Source organism: Mesoplodon bidens, assembly GCF_964165515.1.
Source record: "Mesoplodon bidens genome assembly, chromosome: 5".
Lineage (NCBI taxonomy): Eukaryota > Metazoa > Chordata > Mammalia > Artiodactyla > Ziphiidae > Mesoplodon > Mesoplodon bidens.
Window position 1 is genome coordinate 5,798,649 of NC_138161.1, and position 22,432 is coordinate 5,821,080.

Below are 22,432 nucleotides of genomic sequence, written 5' to 3' on the forward strand. Positions count from 1 at the left end.
GTGCCACTGTGCTCGCCAGGCCTGTCCGAGCACCTGGCCAGCTCCCTGCTCCCGGCTCCCAGTCCTGGCTTGGTGGGTTAAAGATTTTTTTGTCTGTGTTGGGATATTGGTTTGTAGTTCTAAGGTCTTTGATTTTGGTATCAAGATTTTGCTGGCCTCATAAAATCAGTGGTATAGTGTTTTATTCTCTTGTATTTTCTGAAAGACTTTCTGTAAAAAAATTTTTTTTCTCTAGGTGTTAGGTAGTATTCACTAATGAAGCTGTCTGGGCTTTGATTGTTCTTTGTGGAAAGTTTTTAACTACAAATTGACTTATAGGTACAGGACTATTAAGGTTATCTAATTTTTCTTGAGTGATCTTTGAGAGTTTGCGTCTTTCTAGAAATTTATCTATTTAATAAAACTTTGTAAATTTATTGACACAACTTTATTCCTAATATTTTCCTATTATCCTTTTAATTAAAGTAGGGACTGCAGTGATGACCTTTTTCATTATAGTTACTTGTAACTAATGTCTCTTCTCTTTTCTTGATCAGTCCAGCTAGAGGGTTTTGTATTATTTTTTTTTCAAAGAACTGGCTTTTGGTTTTATTGATTTTCTCTCTATTTTTTCTGTTTTTTATTTCATTGATTTCAGTTTTCCTCTTTATTATTTCCTTACTTCTCCTTACTTTGAGTTTTATTTGCTTTTCCTGTAATAGCCTCTTAAGAGGGATGCTTAGATCATTGATTTGTGATCTTTTTCCTTTTCCAATACCAACACTTAAAGCTACATAATTCCATCTAAGTGTTGCTTTTAGCTGCATCTCACACATTTTGATATGTTGTTTTTACATTCTTATTCAACTCAGAATATATTTTTTCTAATTACTCTAGTGATTTCTTCTTTGACTCATGAGTTTTTTTAGAAGCGTATTGTTTAAGTTTCAAATATTTGAGGTTTTCCCAGATATATCTCTATTAATGATTTTGATTTTAGTTTTTCTGTGGAGCTAGAAAATTATTTGTATTATTTTATTTTCTAACATCTATTGAAATTTGTATTATGGCCCAAAATATTGTCTTTCTGGATAACTGTTCCATGTGCACTCAAAACCAGTATGTATTCTGCTCCTGCAGGGTGTAGAGTTCTATAAATGTCAGTTAGGTCAAACTGACTGATAGTGGTTTTAAAGTCTTCTATATTTCAAATATTATTTCTTCTGCCTCTGTCTTTCTTCTCCTTTTGAGACTATAATTATTTGATGTTAGAATATTTGATATTGTTCTAGAGCTCTAGGACAATCTATTCTGTATTTTTCACTCTTTTGCCCGTTTTGTTTTGATTTGGATAATTTCTGTTGACCTAGCTTCAAGTTCACTAATTATTTTCCTCTGCTGTGTTCAATCTGCTGATTAGCTTAAGGAATTCTTTTGATCTAATATTGTGTTTGTTGTTTCTAACATTTTATTTATCTATCTGTCTCTTTTGTATAGATTTAATATTCTTTCTGAATCCCCACCTGTCTATGGGCATTAACCATAGTTGTTTTAAAGTCCCTATCTGATAGTTCCATACCAAGATTTCAAAACTACTGATCATTTCTCCTCTGGTTCTTTTTGCTTGCTTTTGTGTTTGTGCATCTCATAATATTTTATTGAATTTTGGCCATGATGCATGAACAAGTAGCAATTGAAGTAAGTTATACTTATTTCCAGTTCTTTACTTCCTACCTGCTTGTATGCCCAGGACCTTGTCCTCTCACCCTGTCTCAAAGATGAAATTGTTTACTTGTACCATATCTCCTTGTAGGGCTTTTAATTCTTTGCAACTAAGTTTACCCAGTTGCCTGTAACTTCCACTTTCTGATTCATTCAAAGAAAAGCATGATTTTGTAGATTAACAGTCTCTTTTTGTTGTTAGAATGGAAGTGATTTTCTTTTGTGTCTTTCTCCATCCTGAGCAGAAATAGAACTCTGTTTTTTAAATTCAAGTTTCCATATATACTCTCTAACAGTTCTGTTTTGATAGAAACCATCTGTTGTAGGGATTCTGCTTGTCCTTGTAATTCATTATGAAAGGTCCCCTCAGATACATGATTAATTTCCTTTGTCTCTTTGGTGGAGCTGGAATAGGTAAGGGAAGGCATAGCCACAGTCTCTGCCACTGTGACCTGAGGGATACCAATAGGTAAATGGTCAGTTTGGGAGGAGACAACAGGAGGAAGTGTATCCCCCTCTCATTTCACTTCCCCAGATGCAAAGCCTGAAGTTTCCTGCATGAACGGATGACCACCCACCTGTTCAGGTCCCATGTAGGTTCTGGGGACACACAGACCAGCAGCTCTTCTCTAAAACACACACTTGGCCCATGCTTTGAGCTTTCTCCAGGAAGATGGAGAAGTTCTGTCAGCCTTTCAAGGCTTGGACCCCACCCTCCTAGTCCCAGAAAAGGGGCAAACAACACAGCAGATTCATCCGATTCATCCAACTATCATCTTCCCAGAAATCTCCCGAGACCTTAATCCTCTGTTTTATTATTTCTAAATTTATTTTCTAAACTAGTTCTATAGGGATCTTTTCTGTGGATCACATCACATCTATGACCATAGCATACCACATCTGGGCCACTATTTCCTTGAATGCAAGCATTCAGAGGAGAGCAGTGTTTTAATTTGTGCTGTCTTAGTGCAATGATCTGACTTATTTGTTTAATAATAATAAATGATGCTGATAGTACATGGTGTTTCTAGACCAGAAGAAACCACACTTAGAAGGGAAGTCTGCAGTATCTGTTTTCTCCTTGTAGTCTCAGAGGTGCTCATCCTGTGAGGTCTTCAAATGCCTTGTCCCTGAAGCACTCCTTGTTTACATACAGATTAAGTCCCTAGGGACACAAAAAATATATTTAGTTACACAAGAGATGTCTACTTCTGTAGTCATTCTACAGTGATTTCTATGAATAATTTATCAACTACTTAATTCTCATCAAATTTGATGAACTATAGAAACTATCTGTAAGTTCTCTTACTCTTTATCTTGGAGTTTGAAATACTGTCATTTTAAATAAACACGTTTCTCCATAAACAAGAATTTCATCGTCAGAGGAAAGAAAAAATTCTTGGTGTATCCGGTGCCTGTCCTCGAGGTTGTGTGTTCGGCGTCCATCACTTCCCTTCATCGGTCTGGTGTCCTTGAGCTCATTGTCTCCCTGTATTTATTCATGTTAGCATCACCGTTCCTCTTTTTTTTTCTTTCTGTTGCAGGTGCTGGGGTTCCCCAGTTCCAACCGATTGCCCTGAATGGCCGAATTCAGGTCCTCAGCAACGGGTCTCTGTTGATCAAGCACGTGGTAGAAGAAGACAGTGGCTACTACCTGTGCAAGGTCAGCAACGATGTGGGCGCGGACGTCAGCAAGTCCATGTACCTCACGGTGAAAAGTAAGGAAGAAGAGTGCTTCATTTTACCTAAATAGGGCTTTTGGGGCTTCCATTTTCAGTGGTCTCCATGCATACTGTTTAAAAACAAAACACAACAGAAACAAAATGTGATTTGCTGAAGCTGGGGGTTTCCTGTACTAAAAATATAGTTAAAGAGGATGATAGAAGTCCAATGATTGTCAGAGCCTATGAGTCCCCTCCTTTCTGCTACCCTGGCCGTGGCTACAGGCTCTGGGTAAACAGCAGCCGAGTGGGTCCCTGCCTTTGGCACCCACATTTCTCTCCTGTTGATTTTATTGTGGAAAAGCCCAGTGTACACTCTCAGATGTGTTCCTTTCAGAGGTCTATTCATGCTTTTTATTATCTTCAAGCTGGCTTGTCCATAGATTTCCTTTTTAAGATCCTTCTGAAATCCAGAAAGCAGAAACCTCATTATCAACACACACATCTACAAGAACAAAGAACACGTAGCACTATGCTTAGGGTCCGTGTTGCTGACCCATTTTTTAAGAAAGGGCACTTTATAGTGAAATTATTTTTATACTTTGGTAACTAAACCACCAAAGAATGGACCAAAGTAGACCAACTTCTACTGAGTACTGCTCATTAGCAAATGGTTGTACATCTAGTTTAAGTGAATGACTTATGGCTTTCTCCATTTATATTCTTTACTACTGGATAGATTGTGATTTCTTCCTGACTACAAGGTTTTGATCAGATGTCCTCTTTTTTATTTTAATTATGCTGTCTTTAGGTTGTCAGGGATCTCTATCATATCATTTATTAGAGAGATTGGATTTAAAAGTGAATTCCAGTGGTGTGTGTGTGAGAGAGAGAGAGAGATTTAAAGGCTAGCTACACACAGACTAGTATCCATCCTATTTTGCTAAGAATTTATTCTAGTTAACCCATTTTTTATAATAGGACAGTGAAAATATCAAGCTGTCTGTTCGGTATACTTTTATATCATAGACAAATTAAAGTTCTGAAATAAGGTTGCTTTGAAATATATTGTGGACATATCCAATGCATACCTTTGACTTCTAAATATTATACTCCAGAGGAACTGATTTTCAAGAATCTGAAGACAAATTGTCATATCACTTAAATACAAAGTTGAAATCGTAATTTTTAAAACTAAGTTGATGAAATATTAAGGAAACCCAAGATCTGAAGACCAATACTGACCAATGTTGATCCCTCTTTCCCAACAAAAGAAATGTATTTTGCAATTGCTTTAACATATTTTAAATTTATAAAGCATTTTTTTCTATCGCACTCATATATGTATCTAAGCTCTAATAGATACAGTGCTGCATGAAGGATGTAAATACAATCAACCTAGACCTTACCTTCATGAATGAGAGAGCTTATGTCTTGAGAAAGGAGACGGCCTGCTAATCATAGTGCAAGGGAAGGAGTAAGGTGCACAGAGATGTGCCTTTCAAAGGAGGACAGAGTCATTGTTTTGAATTAAGGAAAGCGTCAGGGGAAAAAAATCTTTAAAAATGGGTAGAATTTGAAAATGTAGAACATGAAGGTTTCCCCACATCTCCTCTCTCCATACCTTTGATGCTGGTAGTGGATGTGGGACCACAAAGATGTCCCCTTGCCCTTAGTGAGCTTATTCTCCTTTGGGTCCATCAGGCCTGGGTGTGGACAGCTCCGTCCAGCAGAACGCGTCAGTATCAGGATAGAGCGTGGGACACTGGGAATGCACAGATGAGGGCGTGGCGTGGTTTACACCCCCTGGAGAATCAGTGCCTACAGAATGGTACCCATGGCCTCTGAGTTCAGTCCTAAAGGGTGCAGTGGATTTCGAAAGATAGAATTGTTGGGGGTAAACGGAGGTGCTCGAGGGAGAGAGAACAGAGAGAGCAGATACAAGAAATCAAAAGACTTGAGGCAACAGCTAACTGTGTTTGAATGCTCTACCCACTACATGGAGGGGGTTAGAGAGAGAAACATTTAAAGCGAGTGTTCGTCAAAGAAAACTTTTCTTAGGGTTTGTCAGTCTTAGTTTCTCTCTCTCAAACTCTACAAACTGCTAGCAGAGAGGCGCATTTATGGAACAGTTAATTTTACCAGTTCTTGATAACCCTCCGGTGGCTTTATACATAATTTCAGCAGGAACTAAAACAACATTGTAAAGTGATTATACTCCAATAAAGATGTTAAAAAATCATAATATTTAAATTCTGAAAAGTAAAAACATAATTTAATAAAGAGATATAGAAACACAAAGGCAAAAGATATACAGTATCTCTAACTGTTGCTCAAATGATACCATTTAAACAAAAACAATAGCTAACACAGGGATGGCTTTCGCTTGTTCTTTGTATATTTGCTTGGCAAGATTATTAAGGGTATGAAAACTGACACGTTTAGGCTCTGCACATGGCAATGGGAGACCTGCCACTTGGCGTACAGCCCTTTAACTGAGAAAACGGGAGGAAGTGGGAGCGGAGAACATTGGCTGTGACCTGCCGCGGGCAGAGCAGGTGCCTGGCTGCCGAGCAAGCAGATTGTATGTCCCTGCACTGGTAACGGGATTATACCTGGCCCTGCAGCAAGGCTCTTCTTATCTGATGCTACCCAGGCTTACATCAGGCACAATTTCTTTAATGTTTCAAAAGAAATTGCACTGCTTTCAGTAAGAATAGTAAGGACTCTCCCTTTTCTATAAGTCATTAAAAAAAAAAACTGGTCTGCAAATATTTTTAAATGCAATAGGAGAGAACTTTCTGCCTGATCAGGCATGTCAAGAAATTAATACAGCTTCTCAGATGAGAACTCCAGACGCCCAGGATGGCTGGTGCTGGGTTTTACACGTATTTTAAAGACCCGAACTCTATTGGTAGAGCCTGGTGTTGGGGTCTCACTGGGGACACTGGGGACCATGCACTAGCACTGGCTGGGTCTCCTCTCTGGGAAGTTTTCTTACCACGACTCCAATGCTTTCAAAACTCGCTAATCTAATAATAGAGCAATTTAACAATGAATGCCTCCCCCCGACCCTTTTTTGGCATCAGGCATGATGAGACTGTGGGCAGGGAAGACAGAAGGCAACAAAGTTTGGAAGGAGTGGTCATGGAAAGCCATCAATGAGACAGAAAAATACTCAGTGCAAATCCTCCTGGCTTTGTTGGTATTCTTGCTTCTGGTTCTACATTATCTCAATTCTAATTTATCCTTTATGAAAAACCATCCCAGGAATAGGGACCCAAAACATCCGAAAATGTTAAGGACCTTTGGCAGGAAAGACAGGGGAACTGCGCTCTGCTTTCAATCAAATGTGGCCTCTGGTGACAGCAGTGCGCCCCTCACCACAGGCCCACCAGGGGCTGCAGAAGCCTCACCACTTGGGGAACATGGTCATTTGTGCTAAGAAAATAGTTCCTAAAACTGCAGAATCTTTCAGGTGGATGAGCCGTCTTCTCCCAGGTGCCCAAATTGCATCCTCACCGTCCCAGCTTTCTGCCCCTGGCTGGTCTGAGCTTGTGTGTCTCCAGGAGCCTTGCTATCTTTCTGTTTGGATCTCTGGCCCACGATGCCCAGGCAGCTCTTCTTTTGTCTGCTGCTCTGCACAGGTCCCTTCTGATCCCCACGTGCCGTGTAGGAGAGCATCCCTTATCAAACAGGAGCCGGCACTTCCCTGGAGAGTCGGTTATTTGTGGAACCCACCTCCCCATCTCTGGCTTCTGGAGCCAACCCAGAAGGGCTCCAGTCCAGCCTTGGTCCTCAGGCCTCCCTCTAGGCAGGTCCCTGGGTCCCATGTGGGGACACATGCGTGTGCACTGCATGTGCACATACCAGCTCGAGTCAGCTTTGGTCAAACAGTCCCCAGGCCTTGGTCAATTCTGGACAGACCTCAGTAATGTGATTTGACCTCAGGCTACCTCATGTCCTGCTATTGCCAGAGTGGGTGTTGGGCTTGGAATACAATAACCCATTCCCCCCAACCCCAAAATAAAAGAATCCATAAATGGCCTTGGATAGTCCATTCACCCTCTGTTACTTCTCGCCCTCATGTGCTGCCTCTAGGATGTACAGGTATCTCTGGGAACACCTGCAGTGCTGCTCTGTGGTCTCTGAAGTGAAGGAAGGAGCGCCACCCTGGGCTGCCCCGCAGTGAGGCTGCGGTGGCCTTAGTCCCTTCCACCAGGTGCTCCCAGGTTCCTCCTGGTCACTCTGTAAAGGCAGCTCTTTAAGAACAAGAGATACATGCATGTTTTTTTCCTTTGTTTTGTGCTCACAGAAGTAGCGGGAGTAAAGTTTGCCTACATAAAAACACTACATTACCGTTTTTTGTTCCTTAAACTGTCAAGATTTCTTGTGTGTATCTCAGTCTAATGCTGCTTTCCCTCTATTATTTTAATTTGAGAGCTTCTAAATGAAGCCTTCAGAACCTTGGCTTCTGGGCCCCGGAAGGCTGTAGCTGATCTTGTGGGACTGTGCAATCCCTTGAAATCATATGCAAAAAATGTATGTGTTTTTCTGGGAAGAAACACTGTAGCCTTTATATCTTTAAAAGGATTCTTGGGCTTCCCTGGTGGCACAGTGGTTGAGAGTCCGCCTGCCGATGCAGGGGACGCAGGTTCGTGCCCCGGTCCGGGAAGATCCCACATGCCGCGGAGCGGCTGGGCCCGTGAGCCATGGCCACTGGGCCTGTGCGTCCGGAGCCTGTGCTCCACAACGGGAGAGGCCACAACAGTGAGAGGCCCGCATACCGCAAAAAAAAAAAAAAAAAAGTATCTGCAGCTTTAATGGCAATGTCCGTGTTCAGAAGTAGAGGATGGGATAAGCATGGGAAGGGAAGTGTGGAAAAACATAGGGGGACCTGTGAGCTGGTGGGAGACCCCAAGTGGCTGTAATGCCGAAGCTGGGTGGTGGCTCCTTCCAGGTAGGGCAGCTAAACGTTTGCATTTTGCTTCTTCAGTGAGCCTGAGAGTCTACCAGCTAAAGAGTCTTTGGGGTTAAGAAGGGATCTGTAAGATGGGAAGGGTACTAGAGCAGCTACAATTGGTTGCCAACCCCATTTCAGTTTCCCTCCTCTCTCAGTGTTAAGTGTTTAATCGTGTCCCTTTAAAATTCATATATTGAAGTCCTAACCCCTAGTATCTCCAAATATGACCTCATTTGGAAACACGGTTTTTGCAGAGGGAATGAGTTAAAAGGAGGTATTACTGGAGTCGTGCAGCCCTCAATCCAGTAGTAGTGATGTCATACAAAAAGGGGAAATTTGGACACAGACATGGAGCGAATCAGTCTTGTGAAGACAGAGATTGGAGTTATGCTTCCACAGCCAAGGGAAGCTGGAAGAGGCCAGGAAGGATTCTCCCCTAGAGTCTTCAGAGGGACCATGGCCCTACCAACACCTTCATTTTGGGTTTCTGGCCTCAAAGACTGTGGTAGAATAAATTTCTGGGGTTTTTTTGTTGTTGTTTGTTTGTTTGTTTTTTGTTTGTTTTTTGTGGTACGCAGGCCTCTCACTGTTGTGGCCTCTCCTGTTGTGGAGCACAGGCTCTGGACGCGCAGGCTCAGCAGCCATGGCTCACGGGCCCAGCCGCTCCACGGCATGTGGGATCTTCTGGACCAGGGCACGAACCCGTGTCCCCTGCATCGGCAGGTGGACTCTCAACCACTGCACCACCAGGGAAGCCCTAAATTTCTGTTGTTTAAATCACCAGTCTGTGGAACTTTGTTACACAAATGCACTCAGTGATAACAGAGATCTTTTGCAGAATCTTGTGCTTGAGGGAAGCACACCACAGCTAGGTCACCTGCTCCAGCAGGTAAATGCTAATCTGTCTACACTAGTGGATGTGAACTCTAGTCTGAACCAACCAAGGGCAGCCTTCTCCTTTTGAGCATAATTGGTTTAAGGATGGGCATGTGACCAGTTTTGGTCAATGAAATGTAAGAAATCTTCTGTGATATTTTTGAAAAGATTTCCTTATTCTTAATTGTAGACTCAGCAGGAGACGTTCATCTCTTAATTCTTGGCCCTATCTGGAGGTGATACCTCCAGATACTCTGTCATGGCAACCATTTTAGCACCATCTTGAGGATAAACCAAAGCATAAAGGAAGGTAGAGTCAAGAAAACCAGAAAAGTTGAGATTTATCCCTAAGCTACTGCATTTGCAGTCCCCTCACCTCTGAAGTCATCACTGTGAGAGGACCAATTACTTGATTGCTTTTCGGTCTAAGCCGGTGTGGGTCAGGGTTTTCTTATTTGCGGCTAGAGGCATCCAAACTAAATAGGAAGTGGACAGGTCATCAGCAGGTAATGGGGCTCAGTTCAATCATACTGCTCCCCCCAGCAAGTCAGGCTGAGATCAGTACCCCCGAGAGGTTGAGGAGTCTTATTTTGGTTGAGGAAGCCCATCCAAATTGGCATTCACAGCATCATGCTCTAGGTTGGGGTAAGAGAGGTCTGTGGAGGAATGACAGCTGAGGGTCAGTGGCAACCCAAAGGCCTTGGGCACATCCCAGAGCAGGGAGGTCGGTACCTGGAGGGAGAGTGGTGAATACCAACAGCATTTTTTCAATGTTACTGGGGCCGGTATCCCTCCGAGGGAAAGAACGTGTATTTTCTCCCCTTACTTACTTACCTCTGTTTCCTTCTTCTGTTTGGAGGCCCCCTTCTACCAAGCAACTGAAAAGTTATTTCTGCCAGTTTGAGGTAATCTCTGCTATTTCAAGGTTTCTCCATTGATTTAAGATCTTTCCTCTCCCATGGCCTCCTGGGGGCGGTGGCATCAGTGCTCTGGGTCCTCAGTTATCTGTCACCCTCCGTGCTGGCATCTGCTGAGATGTCTACAGTCCCATCTGGTCTCTGGCCATGGGGTCACTGCCTAGTGACCCACAGGAGCCCCTCTTGGTCCCCCAGCTGCCCCTTGTCAGATCTGTTCGCTTATCCAATCAGTAGTATTCACTGAGTATCACCTAATGTCAGGGACTGTACTAGACACTGCTTATTCCTTGAACAAGTTTACCGGCATGAAGCATACATCCCCTTGGGGAGAAGGTCATGCAGTTGGGGATGTAACATAATGCCCTGCAGGGAACAGAATGAAGTAAGGAAACGAGGTGTGCACATGCTCAGAGAGAGCAGCCCAGGCAGATGGAATGGCACGTGCAAAGTTTCGAGGTAGAAGTGGGTTACATCTGAGAACTAGCGGGGAAACCATTGCGCTCGGAGTGCAATGAAGAAAATGAGGCCATAGAGCTAGGCAGGGGCTAGATCCATGGTCAAACTTTGGACTCGATTTTAAATATGATAAAATGCCACTGGAGGATTTTGAGCAGAGGGAAAGCATTATAAAAACTATAGCTACAACTTATTCTAAACCCTTATCTAATTCTGACAATAGCACTCAGAATTGTAGGTTATGTCTGACTTATAGGAGGCACAGAGAGAGGCAGGGGAGCCTCCGGCAGAGCAGGTGGGAGCAGTTGCCACTGTCCCAGAGGGAGACTGGGAAGGTTGCATTTCCCACAGTGTCCCAGGCGTTCACTCCGACTCTGCTTCTCATGCCCTGTGGTTAGAGGGGCGCTGCTCAGGAACCCAAACAGGTCCCTCCAGGCCCCATTCTCAGCTGTTAGGGCTCAGGGTTCCTTTAGGAGACCCTCACCCGTGACCAGCTCTCCTTCTCTCCTGAGTCTCCGTCCCCACCCCTAACCCCACCCACTTCCCCAGTTCACCTGGTACACATTTCTGCAGTCTGTCCAGATTTGCATCCTTGCTTCTAGTTTACTAAGCTGGTAGCAAGAAGCAATGCTAGTGGTTTCCACCGCCCTCTCCTATCATGATAGACCTCACTCAACAGTTTGAGAACCATGTGGGTATTTATTTTGCTGGTTACTGAGTTTATCTATTCCAAGTAATCATCCTGGAACTGAGAAAATAACCACAAGATGAATTTGAAGATTTGTTATGTCCACTGTAAGCTGGCCCTAAACCAAAACACACTGATTCCCTGACCTAAAAAAGCTCCTACCCTGATCATTGGACCAGGGTAGTCTTTCCGTTAAATATTAGTGTCAGTTCAGGGTCACCACCCCTACACTTAATGAGTCATTTTTGTTTGTCCGCTTTTAAGGTTTTCTTTCTCTTGGGATTTCAGAGTATGACTATGATGTACCTGAATGTTGTTTCCTTTGTATTTGTGTAGATTTGGATTGAGGAGTTCCTTGGACCTTTAAGCTGATATCTTTCTTCAAACCTGAGGTGTTTACAGTCATCGTTTTTTCCAGTAATTCTCTTTTTTTTTTTTGTCCTATTCTTTCTTGCCTCTTATTCTAGGACACATATGTTAACCCACTTGATACTGTCCCAATATCAAGATTTCTGGTACTTGGATCATTTTTCTTCCATCATTTTTCTCTCTCAGCAGATTGCATATTGTTTAATCTACTTTAGTCATTACTGGCTCTCCCTTCAGGGAGAATTTATTGTGACGTAAATTATAAGTCAGAGCTGACATATTTTCCACACATGGTTAGTCAGTTGTCCTAACAGCATTCATTGAGCAACTCATCCTGTCCTTACTTTCTGAAATAACAATTTCATTTGAAGGAAAGATATTTAAGAAAATGAGGTCTCAAGTCAAACTTCCTGGTTAGCTCTGCTAATTGCTAGCTGTGTACCTTGGACAAGTTACATAACCTTTATGTGTTTTAGTTATTTAGTTCTCCAGTCATCTCAGACTGTCGTTATGGGCATGAAATGAATTAGTATAAACATAGAAATCACCCAAAACATAGGAATAAAGTTGGATCCCCACCTCACACCATATACAAAAACTAACTCAAAACAGATAATAGACTTAATGCAACAGCTAAAACTATAAAACTTTTAGAGTAAAATATTGGAGTAAATTTTTATGTCCGTGACATGAGAAAAATTACATAATTTGGACTTTATAAAAATCAAAACACTCGTGCATCAAGAAAATGAAAAGACAGCCTGGAGAATGTGTAAAAATATTTGTGAATCATATATCTAATAGGATACTTGCATGTAGAACTCTTACAACTCAACAATAAAAACACAAATAACCCAATTAAAAAATGGACACAGGATTCGATAAGACTTTTATCTAAAGAAGACATACAGATGACCACTAAGCACATGAAAAGATGCTCAACATCATTAGTCATAGAGAAATGCAAATCAAAACCACAATAATATACCACTTCATAGCCACAAGGATGGCAAAAAACAAAACAAAACAAAACAAAAAATCAGACAAATGTTAGCAAGGATGTGGAGAAATTGGAACACTGTACATTACTGGTGGGAATGTAGAATGGTCAGGCTGCTTTAGATAGCAGTTTAGCAGTTCCTCAAAAAGTTAAACAGACAGTCACCATATGACCCAACAATTCCACTCCTATGTATATACTTAAGATAAATAAAAACATATGTCAACACAGAAACTTGTACATGAATGTTTAAAGCAGCACTATCCATAATAGCCAAAAAGTGAAAACAACTCAAAGGTCCATCAACTGGTGTATGGATAAACAAAATGTAGTATATCATATAATAGAATATTATTCAGTCCTACGGACACATGAAGTAGCAATATATTCTACAACATGGATAAACCTTGAAAACATTCTAAGTGAAAGAAACCTGGCACAAATGACCATATATCATAGGATGCCATTTATATGAAGTGTCTAAAATAGACAAATCCATAGAAACAGAAAAAAGATTCGTGGTTGCCGAGGGCTGGGAGGATAGGCCAATGGAGAGTGACTGCAAATGAGAACAAGGTGTTGTTTGGGGGGATAAAGATGTTCTGGAATTAGAGAGTGGTGAAGGTTGCAGAACACTGAATGGTACGCTTGAAACACGAGTTTTATGGTACGTGAATTATACTCAATAAAGCTACTATTTTTAAAATTTCCAGACTATCTAGCAACTTCAGGTGAACCTGTGCAACGGTTGTTAAGAGTTTAGGTTTTGAAGTTAGATAATCTGGTTTCAAACCCCAGGTTCATGGCTTCTTAGTTATGTAAACTTGGGCAAGTTCTCTAACCTTACCAAGTCCCATGTTCCTCTTCTGTAAAATGGAGATAATTGTGCCTACTGTCTAAAGCAGTGGTCCCCAACCTTTTTGGCACCAGGGACTGGTTTCATGGAAGACAATTTTTCCATGGACTGGGGAGGGGTGGGGGATGGTTCAGGCAGTAATGCAAGCGATGGGGAGTGATGGGGAATGGCAGACGAAGCTTCGCTCGCTCACTGCTCACCTCCTGCTGTGCAGCCCATACCACTACTGGTCCGTGGCCCAAGGGTGAGGACCCCTGGTCTAAAGCTAGGAGGATTAAGTGATAGAATATTCTGACAGCAGAGTGTCTGAAAAAGAGGAAAGATAAGCTCTTCATTAGTGGAAGCTGCTGCACTCAGGACCTAAATGCTCATGGATACTTTTGCATGGAGTTGTCTTTTTGTTTTGTATTGTTTTCTTTTCTTTTTAATTTCTATACCCTTGTCTTGTGGTTAAATAACTGTATCAGTACAACACGGTAAAGATTTGATAGGGCAACACTTGCCTCTCTTCTGACGGCTCCATGGCCAACCCTCCCTCATCTCTGTTACTTGACGTTGTCTTTGCTCTGCTCATGTGTTTCTTCTTCCAGATAAGCTTTTGTCTATTTCAAAAACGATCATGGGGGGCGATTAAAATTTCATTTGATTTATAGAAAAGCTTGGAGTGGGGGACCCACATCTTTATAACACTGGGTCCTCACACCCATAAACAGGAAACTTCTCCCCAGTTTCCCTCTTCAACTTGTGTGTCCTTTACTGAGGATGTAAAGTTGTCCCCATTTTCCCTCTTCTACTTGCGTGTCCATTACTGAGGATGTAAAATTCTCTCCATTTGGAACACATACATGTCTTACTGTTTGTTTCCCCACAGAATTTTGAATTTTGTATATGCTATTTTAAATAGATATTTTGCCTTTCCCTTTTATTTGTATAGTTGAATCCCCAGATCTTAATAATTTTATATTATTATTGGACTCCAGTTTATGTTTGAATGCTTTTGCAGCATTAGCAGCTTCATGGTGAGATGGTCTGTGACAGGAAGACTCACAGAGACACGCATTTCAGTTTCACCCCTAGCTGACTAGCTCTTTCATTCATTCAAAAACGTTTGCTGAGTTCCTGCACGTACCAGGCAGTCAGTCGAGCATCTGGGCTGGGGTCTCAGACCTCTGCGCTCCCACCTCCTTTCTGTCCATGCTTTCCAGCCATGGCCCACCAGCCAGACACAGGTAGTGGAACAAGTTGGGTTTCTTCTGGTCCTGAGGGAGAACACACACCATGGGGACCAATGAGGTGTCTTAAGAAGGTGTCAGAAAGGATGTGTTATATACGTGGGCCTGTGTTAGGTGATCTGGGGAAGGGTCAAGGAAGCAGCACTTGGCTCTGGATTGGATGCTGTTGGCAGTGGGGGTGATTCTATGATTGGGCATCTTAACGAATCTCGCCCATAAGTGGGGAGGAATGGAGTCAGCCCATAGCTGTGGTTAGTAAAGATGCAGTGGTCACTCGTATTATCCAGGAGAGCGGATGTTTGGCCATTTTGTTGTAGATTTGGATAATGTTCATGCTGTTGTGTGTATTCAGGTAGGATGAAGGGGTGGGCTTGCTTCATCTTGATCCATCTCAGTCACAGAGTGGCCTCGTCTGCCTTGGTGTTCCGTGAACTTGTTGACATTCAGCGAGAGAACACCAGAGACCCAGCTGGGAACACCCCGGCCAGCTGAGCGCCTGGACATCAGGGGCTGCCTTTCCCTCTCTCATGGCTCTTAATCATTACTCTCATGTCATCGGTGTTAACATAATTCCTTTGCAGAAGGATGCAGAAGACAATGGATGGTTTTGTTGAGGAATAATTGAAGAAAAGCATCGACAGATAAATGTTGTCCTCAAGGGCTACTGGACTTTTACCGTGAGCTCAGCTGAAACAAGCTTATGATTCATCTGATCTGTCATGGCCCTTGTGAACAGGTGCATGGAAATAAGCTTACAGAAAGGTGAGGCTTAGAGAGTTCCCTCTGACAATGTATACCACGTAGAGTGTGGGTATCTGGGCTGTAATGCTCACTTGTGTCTTGGGGACTCCCGGGTTTGGCCTTCTGCAGAGACAATCTGAACTACTCATGTGAGGATGCATCCAAAGACAACAGCCCCAGAGAAGAGTTGCTGATGAACATTGGTAATGCAATGGCGAGTCAGGGAGGGATGCCCCTGGCCGCCAGGGCAGTGGCCATCCATCCACTTTTTGCAGTTCCAGACATGGCTGCGTCAGAAGGACAGAGAGGGGGTGGGCAGTGAGCCTTTGAATATATATTTTCCCACTTGAATATATATTTTCCCACTTTCTATTTAAATCCCCACACCCTTAGCCGGTTGATTCCAGCACCTCAAGTTAGGTGTTCACATGTGTGCATCTGTCTGTTTAGCTGCTGATTTTAAGGGCTGTTATGAAGGACCACAGCCCATATACACACAGGCAGGTAAGATCCTCTTCCCTCTGAGGCTGTGTGAGCAGAACAGATACCTGATTTTTAGCTCATTCTGGGCACCAGAACCATGGTTTTAATTGTCAGTGTTTTATATTATACACTGAAGGACTACACAAGATTTTATAAGCATGGCAGAGGCAACACCATTCAGAATGGCTGACTCAATACTCTTATTTTCTCTAAGAAGAACTGGGAGATAAACAGTATTTAGCTGATTCTAATTTTAGTCTTCTCTCTAAGGAAATGAAGAGCACCCATCACTTATGGTCCCAGAAGCATCGCTTTCTGCTGGGGTGGCCTGATTCTCATCTCTGGGTGATGCCGTGAGATCTGGCCTGTACTCAGAAGTCCCTGCCTTGCTTCCTGTACCTTATTCTTTTTTTTTTTTTTTTTTTTTTGTGGTACGCGGGCCTCTCACTGTTGTGGCCTCTCCCGTTGCGGAGCATAGGCTCCGGACGCACAGGCTCAGTGGCCATGGCTCACGGGCCCAGCCGCTGCGCGGCATGTAGGATCTTCCCGGACCGGGGTACGAACGAACCCGTGTCCCCTGCATCGGCAGGCGGACTCGCAACCACTGCGCCACCAGGGAAGCCCTGTACCTTATTCTTTAGCCTCTATACTTGCTCAGAGTGGAGTCTTTACTGTCAGTGAGAGGGGAGCCAGTGCAAAGGCCTGACGTAAGGAAAGCTTGGTGGGTCTCTTCAGAGATGCTGCTGGGGTAGAGAACAGAGCTCCAGGAAGAGGCAGTGAAGTCCTTACAGCTGAAAAGGACTCTGCATTTTTCTCTGGAGGAGCTGCATGGCCCCTTCTTCTGTCCTTTCTCCTCATGGGTGTATTTGTACATGTCAGCCTTTTCTTTAAAAAAAAAAATGAAATCACACGAGATCTATCGGTTTGCATCTGCTTTTTTGGTTGACAATAAATCCTAGTTGTCTTTCTAGATAAATATACATAGTTCCATCTCACTCTTTTTAACGGGTGCATCATACTTCCCTCTGTGGTTTGGCATCACTTTTAGACCCATTCTTTTCCTGGATATTCAGCTTGGAAACAATTTCCTGTGTTCATGTCCTTTGAGAATAACCTACTCTGGGCCTCATAAGTTGTTTCTCCCCATTATTTGCAGCAGGAAGGAACACAGGAGGGAATGAGCAAGAAAGCTGAGGCCAGACCATAGAGGACCCTGAGTAGAAGTTTCAGAACATATATTTTTAGGTTTTCATCATTTTTTCACTTTTCATATATTGCTGAGGGCTACTGGAGAATAGTATTTTCTCCCCAGAGACTTAGGTCACACACCCAGTCTTCTGTGGCTCATCTATGGATTTGACACAGAATGGACCAGACCATTGCTAGAAAAGGGAAACAGAATAGAGTCAGACTTGCTTTGCAAATCTGAGTCTATAGCCATTCATTTTAAATGTGAAAAAGAGAGAAAAAACACTTTTGCTTAAAGCCTATTGATAATGCAACAAGGGGAAGGCACAATGCTTTGTGAAAAGAATGAGGAGAAAAGGGCATTCGGAAACCATCAATTGCATTAACATGTGCAGAATCCCCTGACTGTTGCCACTGTCATCACACCTTGTTACCTTGGCTGTGTGCTGAAGGCAGGAGAAAGGACAATATAAGCCTATGACTAATAAAATAATTGTCTCCAGGATCACTTCCTGAGACCTCCGATAAGCCTCCCCTTCTCAAGCGCCACTGTAAATGATTCCTGCAGCTGTAAAAAGTAGGAGTATAATAATTGCTTCACAGGTTGTTATTGTTATTGTACAGATTCTAAGTGAATCTCTTCTGCTCATGCAATCCTGTCCCCCATGAGGAGCAGGTGTCAGGCAGTGGGTTTGGGGTTTGTGTAAGTGTGTGTGTATAACGATTACTTTTGTTTTCTGCTCTCTTATCTCCTTCTTGTATAATATAAGATGCATTGACTTTAAATTATCGTATTTAAGTTACAAGATATCAAAGAGGAGAGTGAACAGCCCCCAGGTACTTTGCATCCTCTTCTAAGGAACAGAGTAGAGTGTCTGTGGTCTTACACAGGATAGTTGTGTCAGGCCAAGTGGAAGTACAAGCTTGCTATTGTCTTTATTCAGAGAATAAATGTGATGTAAAGAAATGCGTACTAGTGTGGGGTTGACAAGGGGTGACCTTGTGACAGTCAACGTTATGTGTAAACTCAGCTAGACCATGGTGCCCAGTTGTGTGGTCAAACACCAGTCTAGATAGTGCTGTGAAGATATTTCTTGGATGAGATTAGCATTTAAATCAATAGACTTTGAGAAAAACAAATTACCCTCCATAATGTGGGTGGGCCTCATCCAATCCATTGAAAGTCCTTAGAGAAAATAGACTGAGTTGCCCAGAGGAAGAAGGAATTCTACCTCCAGGCTGCCTTCTCACTGGAGCTGCAAAGGTGACTCTTTCCTGGGTCTCCAGTCCACCCACCTGCCAGCCTGCCTCCGACCCTCATAACCTGATGAGCCTGTTCCTTAACACACATCTATCTATACCTCCATCCTGTGGGTTCTCTTTCCCTGGAGGACCCTGACAAATGTGGACTTTGGTGCTAGTGGCCGGTAGCTCAGGAAGGACCATGTTTTCACATCCACCCTGCAGTGCCCACAACCTAAATGTCTGCTTCCATTAAGTCGTAGATTCTAACGTGCCATGGAAGTCCCACGTCGCTTTTACAGAATTAGAACTGAGAACATTCTCGACGGACGCTCAGGGTCTGCTGCCTTTTAATTTGGGACTACCCCATTTTCAAGTTGGAAAATGCATTGGATACCTACTGTATTCATGTGCAGGAAGCTGATTGCAGAGCGCTTGGGGTTATAGCACCTCTGAGGGAGGGCAGGAGGTAAGAAGGAGAGAGGGAGAAGTTGGGGCGCAGGTGCAAGCGGGGCCTCTGCTGATCCTACGGAGAGCTCTGAAGCTGATCTGGGCCCTCAGAGCTGTCTTGTGCTGAGCTGGAAGGCTGGGCTTTGCACCACCCATTCCTGTCAGCCAGTCACCTTCTTTCTGTGTGTTAAGTTGCAATGGGCCTCACATCCCTTGGAGGTTGGTATGATGTATGCTTTTAGTGATTAGAAAAACTTGTGATTATAATAATCCAATACATTGAATAATGTCAACTCTACATTTTAGATGATGAGAATTACTGAAAGGTCTGGTCTTGATGGGGTGGAGAGAAGTATAATGAATCAATTTTTGTTTTCCCCCATGACTACCTTCAACTGGGTTCCATAGAATCTACTGTGACAACTTCTCAGACAGGTCCCAGAATTTTCTATTTCCTCATAGCATAATGGCCAGTCTGATATAAACTGTGACATTGCACCCTCCCCATGGCTAAAAGGTTTGGTCTTTCATGCTGGGTCCCTTTCTTGTCTTGAGATGGATTATAGGAGGAGTTGGTGAGGGACAAAGGAGTCCTTATTTAGCTTCACTCTTGCAGTGTTTCTCTAATACTTACCCATCAAAGTTCTCTGTGTGGCAAATAGCCTACACTCCAACCCCATTCTCTGACACCACTTGGGTGTCCTTCAATTCAGTTCACTTCTGACACTAACTACCCACACCTAGTTTCTGATTCCACGAAGTTAAAGGACTCAGTCCCACAGAACTGTCCTCTTTTCAGATGCCGCATTAAGTGGTGTCCCCAGGGTACCCATACTTCTGCATGGTTATCTACAAATTAGGGGCTTCCCACAACCTCCTCAGGTTTGATCATTTGATAGAATGACTCACAGAGCTCAGGAAAGTGCTATGCTTAACAATGTTCTAGTAAAAAGGATATGAATGAACAGGCAGATGAACAGGTGCATTGCACAAGATCTGGAATGGACCTGAGCACAGGAGTTTCTGTCCCCGTGGAGTCGGGCATGTCACCCTCCAAGTACAGTGATATGTTCAAAATCAGGAAGTTCTCCAAGGCTCATTGTTCAAAGTTTTTATTCAAGCTTCATCACTAAGACATGACTGATTACATCATAGTGGAACTCAATCTCCAGCCCCTCTCCCTTCCCCAGACTGAAAGTTCCAGCCCTTTAATCACACACTAATTAGGTGCTTTTGTCTTTCAGGCAAGACCAGCCCCTCCCTTGAAACTGTCAGGGGGCCCACCTAGAGTTACCTCATTAGGATAAACTCAGGTCAGGCAGAAAGGAGTTCATTATGAATAACAAAAGACATTGTCTGCATTCCGAAATTTCCAAGGATTTTGAAGCTCCATGACAAGACCCAGGGCCAAAGACAAGATATATTCTTTATTATATTACATAGACAACATTGGCTCCATTCTGAGAATATGTGTCACTTATTTGGCAGGGGATTTTCAGGGGGATGACAAAGAGATAAATCACTGCTCCCTCCTCTCTGGTGTTCTCCAAGCCCATACAGCAGCTCTTGCTGTTGGACTCTTACTGGTAACCAGCCATCCTAGACAAGGTATCAACCAAGCCCAAACAGTTTCTGCAGTGCTATGAAACCTCATGCATCCTTGTCCTGGCTTTCTCTCCATCTGACATCTCTCTCCCTCTGATTTACTTCTCCCTGCTCAGGTAGATGTAAGATAGATAAACATGTCACCTCCCACTGAAAATAGCCATTGGGGAGTATGAATTCCATTCTCCTACCCTCTTGGCACTCTGACCTCTGTGAGTGATTCTGTTGTAGCCCCTCTCACTTGGGTTTGGGGGCGACAGGTGACACAAACCATAGCACTCTCTCATAACTCAAGACTATTTCCTCTTTCTTCCCTATTTATATGAATTTTGTTTTATGCACTGGGAAGGAATGGGGACTGGGGTGATGGATGGAAGTAGCAGAGCTTAGTGAGCCCTGGGGAGGAATGTGGTCCCAGTATTCTTTAGATGGTTTAAGGACAGCTTGTGTCATAGAAACCAAATCAAGGGCAATAATGAAAGTCCTTCTTAGCACCCACTTGTATTTTCTTGGCCACTTAGCTGGCCCTTTTTAGTAAAATACTTTTTTTCTGATTATAATAATTGTACATGTTCCCAGATCTTTTTAAATGGAATAAGTGAAAAAGTAGAAAAGTCTCGCCTGATTCTAACATTCAGAGATGGTGTTTTAAAGTAGATCTCACAGAAGTATCTCTCTTTTGCCTGCCCAAAGTCTGAAAAATGCGAATGAGACAAAGGAGTCAAACAATAGCATCTCTCCTCAAAAGTTAAGAACAGAACTAGCATATAATTCGGTTATCCCACTTCTGGGTATCTAAAGAATATGAAAACAGTAACCCCAAAAGATATCTCCACCCCCATGTTCATCGTAGCATTATTTACAATGACCAATACATGGAAACAACTGAAGCTCCCATCAGTGGATAAACGGATAAAGAAGATGTGGTATACATACACAATGGAATACTACTCAGCCATAAAAAAGATAAAATCTTGCCACTTGCAACAACATGGATGGACCTTGAGGGTGTTATGCTAAGTGAAATAAATCAGTTGGAGAAAGACAAATACCATATGATTTCACTCATGCTTAATATAAAAAACAAACAAACAAAAGCAAAATAAATGAACAAACCAAGTGGAAGGAAAACAAACACATAGGAACAGGGAACAGAGTAGTGGTTCCCAGAGGGAAAGGGGTGGGGGGAAGGTAGAATTAGTAAAGGGGATCAACTGCTAATGGATAGAAAATAAATTGTTGGTGGTGAGCATGTTGTAAGTTATACAGAATAGAAATATAATGTTGTACACATGAAACTCATGTAGTGTTATAAATCGGTGTTACCTGAAAAACCACAATAAAACAAAAGAAAACAAACAAACAAAAATAATGTCTCATTTGTCACTAACAAAAGTGTCGTGAGACAGTGCTGTTTACATCTCTGGGCAAATGAGCTTCCTAACTTGAACCAGGAATCCAACACTGCACACTGGCGGTCCTGAGCATCCCTGGAATCCTGTTGGCCCTTGTGCCGTACCAAAGCACAGACCCGCCATGCATCCTTTACAGCATGAAGGGGTGTATTCGTCATCTAATATAAATTAGATGTAACTAATGGCTTTGTAACAAATTACCGCAGACTTAGCAGCTTAGAGCAGCACAGGTTAACATCTCCTACTGTCCTTGGGTCAGGAGTCCAGGTACAGCTAACCGGAGCCTTCTTCAGTGTCTCTCTCAAGGCTGCCATCAAGCTGTCAGCCGTGGTCGAGGTCTCATCTGAAGGCTCCGCTGGGGAAGGCTCTGATGCTGAGGTCATGTGGTGGATGACTGAACTGAGTTCCCTGCAGTTGCAAGTTCCCACTTGGTTCTTGGCCAGAAGCCACCCTTAATTCCCTGAGCACCTGATGTCTCCACCACGGCTGCTTGCTTCCCCAGAACATGCAAGCTGAGGAGGCAGCAGAGAGTCTCACGTCGGGAGTTAGAATCTCACATAACCTGAGCACGGAAGTGACACCCCACACT

General features: G+C 43.0%; 1 protein-coding gene across 2 annotated transcripts in view; it reads left to right on the top strand.

Moving 5' to 3' along the window:
* Window positions 1-22,432, top strand: part of DSCAM (DS cell adhesion molecule) — a gene marked incomplete at both ends in the record, with an annotated part of 733,770 nt that overhangs the window by 501,707 nt on the left and 209,631 nt on the right. For both annotated transcript variants that reach the window (XM_081235410.1, XM_081235409.1), the window contains one exon: window positions 3,246-3,419. In XM_081235410.1, the coding sequence (XP_081091536.1) occupies window positions 3,246-3,419 (174 nt within the window). The remainder of the gene's footprint in view (window positions 1-3,245; window positions 3,420-22,432) is intronic.